At 30.6% G+C, this 9779-nt stretch overlaps 1 protein-coding gene across 1 annotated transcript; it reads left to right on the forward strand.

The window, feature by feature from the left end:
• Positions 1–371: 371 nt before the first annotated feature.
• Positions 372–1748, forward strand: LOC111626979 (zinc finger MYM-type protein 1-like). Its single transcript, XM_023370521.1, has one exon. The coding sequence runs from the start codon at positions 898–900 to the stop codon at positions 1477–1479; it is 582 nt and encodes a 193-aa protein (XP_023226289.1). The 5' UTR covers positions 372–897; the 3' UTR covers positions 1480–1748.
• The last annotated feature ends 8031 nt before the right edge of the window (positions 1749–9779 follow it).

The following is a 9779-nucleotide window of genomic DNA, read 5'->3' on the forward strand; positions in this document are numbered from 1 at the left end:
TTTCTCTCGATATGAATATTATAGATTCACTCATATTAAATAAAGAATTTAAGAAAAGGATGAAATGTTTACCATTTCTAATATTATTTTTCTTTAGAAAATCATTAAAATATATCAAAAATGGCATGTTTATAGAATGAATAAAGAATAGAAATTTCGTTACAAAAAAGTAAATGACAATGAAATTTTATTATTTTTTAAAATCGTCAAAGCTATTCCTATCTTTAATGTATAGGCCTATTATTTTAGACTATGTATCATCGTAACTAGAACAGGTATTAAGGGAGAACCCGAATTATAATGTGCTGCCGCAGCACATTATAATTCGGGTTCTCCCTTGTGTGTTAAAACCGGACCTGTACAACAGAAAAGAGTTTTTGCTAAGAATGCTGAAGGTAGATCATTTTCCACCATGTAGTACTTTTGATAAATGCCAAATGGTGAAACCCAGCTTCGCAGCTGGTTAAGTTATTCAAAAACGCAAGACTCGGTATTTTGTTTTTGTTGTATACTATTTTCCAAAAGAAGAGGAAATGAACAATCTACACAGGAAATGAACAATCTACATGGTTTACAGGTAGCTATAACAACTGGAGAAAGCTGTCAACTGTAATTCAAGATCATGAGCGTTCTATTTGTCACTTTAATTCGTTTATTGCTTCGAAAGAATTACTAAACCGACTAAATTTACGTTCGACTATTGATAAAACTAATCAAGTTAATATAAATAAGGAAACGGAACGACTTAAATTACTATTTCAAAGAATTGTAGATGTGATTCTATTTTTATCATGTAATAATCTTCCACTTCGAAGAACCCATGAAATAATAGGAACGCTTAATAATGGAAATTTTTTAACTTTAATCGAATTATTAAGTAAATACGACTCTGTGCTAATGGATCATATAACCAGAATAAAAAATTCGAAAAACAGAATTGTGCATCATTTATCACATAGCTCACAAGAACAAATTATCTCTGCATTAGGAGATGAAGTCCTTAACAAAATTAAAGACGATATAAAAGCAGCCACATACTATAGTATCCAAATGGATTGTACTACTGATGTTTCCCATAAGGAACAAACTTCAATCATTATTAGGTATGTAAATTTTGAAAAGAAAAGATTAACTATAAATGAGTCATTTATAGGCTTTATTGAAGTAACTGATGTTACTGGAGAAGGACTAGCAAAAACTCTATTGAAAACATTAAGTGAGATTGATTTAGATATTATGAGTTATAAAGGGCAGGGATACGACAACGGTAGCAACATGAAAGGAAAATATAAAGGTGTACAATTTAGAATAATTGCTCTAAAACCCCATGTGCCTTGCCTAACACATTCTTTTAATTTATTAATTTGTGATGCCGCTTCCAGAAGTATAAATTGTAAAAATTTTTTTAGGATATTACAACGTTATATTGCTTATTTTCTGCATCTACAAAAATATGGGAAATTCTACAAAAGCATTTAAACATTACTCTTAAACCATTATGCGACACTCGTTGGGAAGCCAAAATAAATTTGGTTAAAGCAGTGTATACACAGTTGGAACAAACTTGTAATGCTCTAGAAGAATTTATTGATGTAAGTAACGATAATACAGCGGTATCCGAAGTCAAAAGTCTATTGGATTCAATACAAGAAATGCCATTTATTTTATGTTTAATAGTATGGTTTGCAATGTTGTCTAAAATTAACGCTATCAATATACTATTTCAAACAAAAACAATTATTCTTGACTCGGCTTTTAATTTAGTCAATACAGTGATACCCCGGACTTACGCGATAGGTGGGACCGAGCGATAATCGCGTAAGTCGAATTCGCGTAAGTCGGGGTANTTTGTGTCCTATTTTTAATTTATAGTAAATTTAAAGGTACGAAAACTATTGCTGTAAAACTTCGCTAGCATTTGTATTGGATTGGATTAATGTGAATAAAATGAAATGATTTTATATAAATAAAACTCGGAAAACTCCAGGTTACCAGCCCGTTGGCGAGGCGCGAACCCGCCACTAATTATCAGTTTTTATTGATTTTATTTATTCTGCTTCAGGAAACGAAAGTTACTCAACACAATAAGTAAGCAGAAAATAAACTCGAGTAAAATAAAATTATTTTTTAATTAGTAAATCTAATACCGATAGAAGAAATTGTAACATAAAGTTTACAAAAACTATAGCAGCGTTAGAGCGAATGACATATTCTACCCTTTTCCTGAGATGTTTAAAAAGAATTATTTCAATTACCTGCTTGAATTTGTATTTGAACATACAATATGAATAATTTACATTAATATAGTACAAAGTTATATTATTCATACTTAAATAACATGCCTTGAAGCATAATAACATAAATCTGTATCATAGATTGTCTTATTTACAATGTCGATAAATTAAAAATTTTTGACAGAATCAATGTAGTAACTGAATAAGTCTGTATAAACATAAGTATATAAATTAAACAGAAATAAATGTTTTATATGTAATTCTATAAATATGCTTATTCGATCTGGTAATGATTAAACAGTTTTTAACATACGATAAATATTTTATCATTTTTAAGAAACCTCATAAATGCTTCTAGAAATTAATTATTATATTACATTAAAAATGTATTAATGTTTTTTGTGTTCTAATTTATTCATTTTTAGAAATATTTGAATTTTTCTTCTCGGATATTGAAAATATTTTGATACTTTCCACAATATTCTCCACTTATGTAACGCATTTTAAAAAGTTTTCACTTCATTTATACACGAATCAACATCTTACAAGAGTCTTGTTAAAATAGAATCAATCAGAATCGCAGAAACGTGATTGATTACGTTACAAAANTTGTACAAATAGAAAATAGATTTAAAAGTATACCAAATATTATTTCTAATTTCAAATTAATCATTGATATAAAAACCTTAGAAAAACATGACTTATGACTTAGAAAAATGTTCCAAAAACTTTGTAAAGTTTTATAACAAAAATGTAGATGAAAACCTAATCCAGGGATTTGATTTTGAATGAAAGAGATGTGAGCCCGAGGGTTTTGAGGGCGTAAATTTTTGGAGTTTAACATAGTTTTACATTAGATAAAAAAAAATTATCGCAAGTTATAACGGAAATAGATCGGATATCGAATTTTACATAACCACATGGTAGGAAGGACGAAAGACCAATCATCGTCCAATAATCAAACCAATGTTTGTTAATTAGTCATCGTGCACGTGATAATTAGTCAGCATAATGAGTGAACAAGCTGTTGGCTCAGTGCCAACGACGATCGTATAAAAACGATCGTCCCCTCAGTGCGATCATCTGGAAGGTCTGAATACAGCGTCTCCCGTCCCGATCCTGTCCGAGGAGAAGCCGGTAGAAGTAGGGTTTCTCATTTCCCGGTCTTTTGCTTGTCCCGGGATCCCGGGATAAAAGTGAACTGTTTNAAAAATGTATTAATGTTTTTTGTGTTCTAATTTATTCATTTTTAGAAATATTTGAATTTTTCTTCTCGGATATTGAAAATATTTTGATACTTTCCACAATATTCTCCACTTATGTAACGCATTTTAAAAAGTTTTCACTTCATTTATACACGAATCAACATCTTACAAGAGTCTTGTTAAAATAGAATCAATCAGAATCGCAGAAACGTGATTGATTACGTTACAAAAAATATGAAAAAATGAAGGATTGCTTGATTGATGCGAGAATAATGTGTGCTGCATGAAATATATCTCGCGCTATTATTTCACGTTATTTTTTGAATGAATACATTGAAAAAAGCAGAGCAAACATACACTATAAGGAGATATAGATTTATGTTTCCTCTTGGTTAGAATAAACAGTAAGTGTGAGTTGACGAATTGAATAATTTTTTAAATTAAAAAACGTTGAAATAACTATTTATAATAAAATTTGAATATTTAAAGTAAAGTGTATGATCATGCAGAGAAAAGTTGAATTAAATCTTGAATGTTTTAAGTAGTAATAGTTGTTTGATAATGACATTACTAGTGAATATAGTTTGCATTAGAATAACCATTCCTATTTTGGTTAAATAAATGGGATAAGGCAGCAAAACTCATGGGAGATCTGCCGAGGAGTTTGCTCCCGAAGTTTCTGTGGAAAACTGGCCCATATTTACGTATTAGACACCTGAAGAAAATTTGGAAAACTCTGTGCAAACGATCAGTGTTCAGTGGTGTTTTCTACTAGGCCACTGGTGAATACAATATTTTTAATGAAAAAAAAAGTAACACTTGATTGAAGTAGAAACATTTATTTCAAAAAATAGTAATATCTATAATATAATTAATGTGATCTGAATATTATATACAGTCAGACCTGTCTAAGGTATCAATTTTAAGGCTGAAATTTTTGAGGTGTGACTAGAAAAAGAGAATGTACTCTCTACATTTACTGTATTTCAACTGAATTTTTACCTTCAAATAGTGTTGTAAAAATAACATATACCAAACATCAAATTAAATAAAAATAAATTTAATGAAAACAAAAATAAAAGCGAACTTGTTTTTATTGCGAAAGAAGTTGTATGAAACTTTAAAGTTTAAATAAGATTATTCTGAGTTATGTTTTTGATTTTATGTAAAGGTAAATTTCTTCACTATAATTTTTGATTTCTGCTGGAAATAATTTATTATTTCTTAAAGTTTCTTTAATCCTTCAAAATTATAAATATATTCAGGCTTGTAACCTGAGATCTTTCAATTAAATTTTATATTTTCTTGCGGTTATCAGTAATAGAAATAGATTTTAATTTACTACGAATTTTAATTCTTTTAATATGATGACGTTGCTTAAAATTATGAAGCCATCTATGCTTAGAACGTTAAGTCAAAAAATGGAAAATTTTTCTCTCCTCTCAACGATCATTAAATCATTAATTGTTATTACATTTTATTAAAGTCGTCCGTTTCTTTAAAATTTGCCTATCTATATATATAATCGAGATGGGTTGATAATAATAACAATAATAATAATAATAATAATAAGCACAAAGCCCAAACGATTAGGAGTTGAAGGGTGAAATTTGGTACACAGTTAGGGTATGTCATGAGAACGTACACTAAGAAGGGATTTTTCGAAATTCTCTCCCACGGGGGAGAGGTTGTTAACACTTACCCGCGGGGAAAGTGTTAAGAATGGAAGTGTTAAGTAACAATGAGAGTGTTAACGATGGAAGTGTTAAGAATGGAAATGTTAAGTAACAATGAAAGTGTTAAGAATGGACGTGTTAAGTAACAATGAGAGTGTTAAGAGAAAGCGACGTGCAAGATTTACAGGCGCAGGTGCGGTGTTCTATGTTTTTGCGGGAAATCGAACATAATTTTAGACCCATCTAAAAATTTTCTAATTGGTCTGGAAACAGGAGGGCGTAATTCTTGCATTCTGTAATAACGGGTAAGATTGGCTATAATGTAATAATCTTAATCTTCGCTATCGTTACTGTTTTCCCGAGCAACGCCGGGCTTATCTGCTAGTTTATGAATAATTGAATAGCTTGTTTCAAAAGTTTGCATATTACAGAACAATGGATAGAAGCTGAGAGTTTAAATTCATTTGTTGCTCAGGTTGCATGTTATTTGTAATTCAGATGCGGCTCAGAAATGTTCCTCTTCTGAGGTAATTTTCTTTGGTTATAAGATAACGATGATGCTACTCATCGTTCTTTACCATACCTGAAGTACAGAAGCTTATAGAGGTATGTTTCCTTTGACTTTTTTCTTCTTATAGGTAAGATATGCTCTACAGCTCTGATAAGATTTCAAAATTGTCTCATTCAGAGCTTGAATTGAGCCGTAAAGACTGATATCCATGACGACTGAGTGGCCAAGGCCTCAGTCTACAATCCGAACAATCCAATTCGGACGAGCGACTCCAGGAATTTTCGGACGAGCGACTCCAGGAAAAGACCTTCTTAGTGCCCATAGAGAGGAAAGTTAAAAATAAAAATANTTGAGAAACCCTAGGTAGAAGATATAAGCCTGTGACAGCCAGCCAGCTTCCAGGGTCCAGAATGATCGTCGCATATCGTCATCCAACATAAGGTATACCTGACCGCCAATATAACTCTCTCACTCTAGATCCTTTGTAAACTCTCTCCCGCGGCATAGTGACTAGTTATCAATAGATCGCCATTATAGATATATTTGTTATCCACATTTAAGCATTAAGTCTGTTACTTCCTTATGTATACTCCTGTAAATTAACTTTAGTTATAGAATAAACGTTTATTTTGTTATTTGTTAAACTTGTCTCCTGTCTATCCGAGGAAACCTGTCGACTTACCGACGCACTCCCCACTCGTTTTGCCCTCCTAGCCATCCGAACGACTCCGAGATCGGGCTTTACCAGCCTGTGCAGATTAAGTGGTCAGTACCAGATTAACCCCTAACCCACTGCTTATCCCACAGATGTAAATAACGCACAAGACATATTGCAATACATACTAATAATAATTATAATGAGTTATTTCTAAATGTATTAACTGTGTTAAAACTTTTTTTACGTTGCCAGTTACTATAGCAAGTGCTGAGCGCTCTTTCAGCAAATTAAAATTAATAAAGAATTATCTTCGGTCAAGCATGTGTGCAGAACGCTTAAATGCACTTGCTATATTAAGCATCAAAAAAAGAAATTGCAAAAAATTGTAATTTTTCTGTAGTTAATGTATTAGCGAAAACAAAATCACGCTTTAAATAAACACGCATTAGTAATATATGTTCATGTTTGTAATTTTTTTTACTTTACAAAAAATTTAGGGCTCAAATGGTTTCTTGCACCCGGGCCCCTTTATAGAGAAGGCCGGCCCTGCAGCTGCCTACATTTATTCCTGCAGTTCTGTGGATGTAACCATTAATGCTATGGATAAAGAGTAAAATCTTAGCTATTATATACTATATATACATAAGTGTGTTTGTTACATTCAGATCTTTTTCTTGCAGTTATTTGATGTTTTATTTATTTATTTATTTACAAAGGTAAGAAAGCCCGGACATCTGAGCCCTCCCTGATTATGCTACTAATACTATGTTATTGTTTTAAATAAATTTTTGTATTCTTTTCATTATTAGCTAAACATTGTAAAAGGTTTTAGTTTCACGTATTTTATATGAGACAGTAGGATAAGATTGACTAGCTTAACAAAACAAGGTATTCTCTGTGCTTCTATTTAACATTTAAGCTAGTCTACTATGAAGTGTATTACCTTTTCTACTTGTGAGCATTGTTTCAACGAACAACGACCATCTATTCCATTTTTAGAAGGTAAATTATTCAATTGATTTTTTTAAAACTATTTTCACTTATATTTTTTGTAATTGTTCTGAGTACTGACAGAAAGCAATTTTTAGAAAGTAAGTATAAAATTAATTATTGTTTAAACTATCTTTCCAAATCCAATATCTATTGGGTGTGAAAAATCTGTCAATTGGATGTCATGTGTCATGTAAACCCAATTTTTATGTTGCAAAGTTTTTTTAAATTAGCTGTCAGTTTGATAAAACGGAGTACCCATGGGGTTGGTAAAATACTCTATTTTATCATACATACTGTATCTGTTGCTAGTTTATGTTAAGTTTCTTTTTAAAAAAATCAGAAGTATGTCTTAACAGAAGTATATCTGGACATGGTCAAATAAAAACAAATCGACAGCTTTGGTCAGAACAGAGTATAAAAGGAATCATTCACACGATGATTTTGAAAATCACGCGATTTCTGAAGGTTTCCAAGGAATTTAATGTTTCACAGACGTCACGAATTAATAAAATTAAATCCAGAGCAGGCGCAATCAGAGTTGATAAGTTTATTCAATCTTGAAAGTGATGATGAAACTTACACTTGTGACTTTTGCATCTAGAACTTATTACTTTCACAGTAAAAACCACTTACTTCGTAGCGAAATTGTTTCTACTATAAATAAAACAGTTTCTTTTAAATTGCATTAAAAATAGGCGTTTTCAAGTAGTTTTTCTGGGTTCCCCGTTTTATCAATTCGCCTATCCCGTTTGTTAAAACTTTGCACCTTCTTTTAAAAAAAACGCTTTGTAAAATGTAAAAGGAAAACCATAGAGAGGAAATATGTTTCACCTACGAGGTAGAACCGATACTAGTTCTCAGTGAAAAAAATAAGAATTATATAGGTAAAATATAGCAAATTTTTGCCAATTTTCAAAGAAGTACCCAGTTTTGTTCAACTCTCTCGTATATGTTAAGCCGCGTTTACATTATACAAACACAAGTTATAGCATGCAAGAAAAGTAGATAGCTGCTCTACTTTACTTGCACGCTAGTCTTACTTGAGCAACCTCTTGAGCAAGTACTATACTTGCAGATCCGTTTACACTATGCAAGTACTCAAAAGCAAGTAGTTGTGCAAACAAAACTTGTATGATGTAAACGCAGTTTATGGGCTGACCTTAAATGACGTCCACATTGGAACAGGGAGGGAATTATGACAAATCGGACAAAGTCAGACAAGGGGAAGAGCTTCACTGGAGCTTCACATGCGTTTAACTTCATTAAATTTTATACAGTTTATGCATTTTATTGTATTTAGTTCATTTTATTGTATGTTTCTACTTATGATATCTATCATTTATAAAATGATAAAGGTTTTAAGGGGATTCAGTTTTGTTAGGCATCCGAAGAGGAAAGATGTTACGGAAATTTGCAAAGTTGGACAACGGGAAGGTGGAGTAAAAATGTGAAGTAAAATGCGGACATAATATATGGACAGCCCCATAAATTTAGTTACTTGAATCATGTGAACATTACTTGGCTAAACAAACTCGATCAAGTGCGAAATTTAGTAGTTTGTTCAGTCAAGTAATATGAAATTAGTTTTATTTACTTAAGCGAGTCAACTACTCCCACCCACGTATCGCGTCAGATTGCACGTGAAATAAACAGGTGTAGACAAATCAGTTTAATAAAATGCATATTTACAGGAGTGTTTGAAATTTTTTTTTTTTTGATAAAAACATGGTGTCGACAATTGGAGTAAAGATACCACTGCGAAATTTGTAGAAGCCTATTGTGAACGAGAATGATTAAGCAATGTCACAGCTAGTATTTACAAACAATTGGCTTATAATAATTCTCTTGATTTGTTCTATTTTTTATATCTAATAGTTCATCATATAAATGTATAATGAAGAATATATATTTTTTAATGCAGAGTGATTATTATACGAAATGTCATTTTCAATCAAGTACTCGTGTAATAATGATTTATACAATTTGTCGACTATTTAAAAAAAATTCCGAAAATTATATGTAAATAGAGAGAAAAGTGTTCATAATGATATATTTGGAGATAAATTAAATAAATACATTAAAACTATTTTCATATTTTAAATATTTGTAAAGTAATATACGAATTAAAACTTTATATCTGTTTATAACGTTACTTAGCAAAATTATAAAGATGCTCTCAATAAAATTGGTTTTTGTTCATTCTTAAATTTATATAAATGTACATTCATTTTCTATGTAAAAATTTAGAATAAAATATCAATACAGATTTATATAAAGAGAAAAATTATTCATTTGAAAAATTACTTTATTCATTAAGTTTTCAAGAAGAAATCATCAGATATATTTTATTTTTATCCTCATACATTTTATAAATGTTAAATTCATGTGAAAAATTTGTAAAATACAATTGTTGAGATTCAAAGCATCAAAAAATATATAAAAGTATGTATATATATTTTAAAACCAAAACTATAATGATTATAGAATTTGTCTTCGGTTTTA

Source organism: Centruroides sculpturatus, unplaced genomic scaffold (assembly GCF_000671375.1).
Source record: "Centruroides sculpturatus isolate CEXI.00-Female unplaced genomic scaffold, Cexi_2.0 scaffold467, whole genome shotgun sequence".
Lineage (NCBI taxonomy): Eukaryota > Metazoa > Arthropoda > Arachnida > Scorpiones > Buthidae > Centruroides > Centruroides sculpturatus.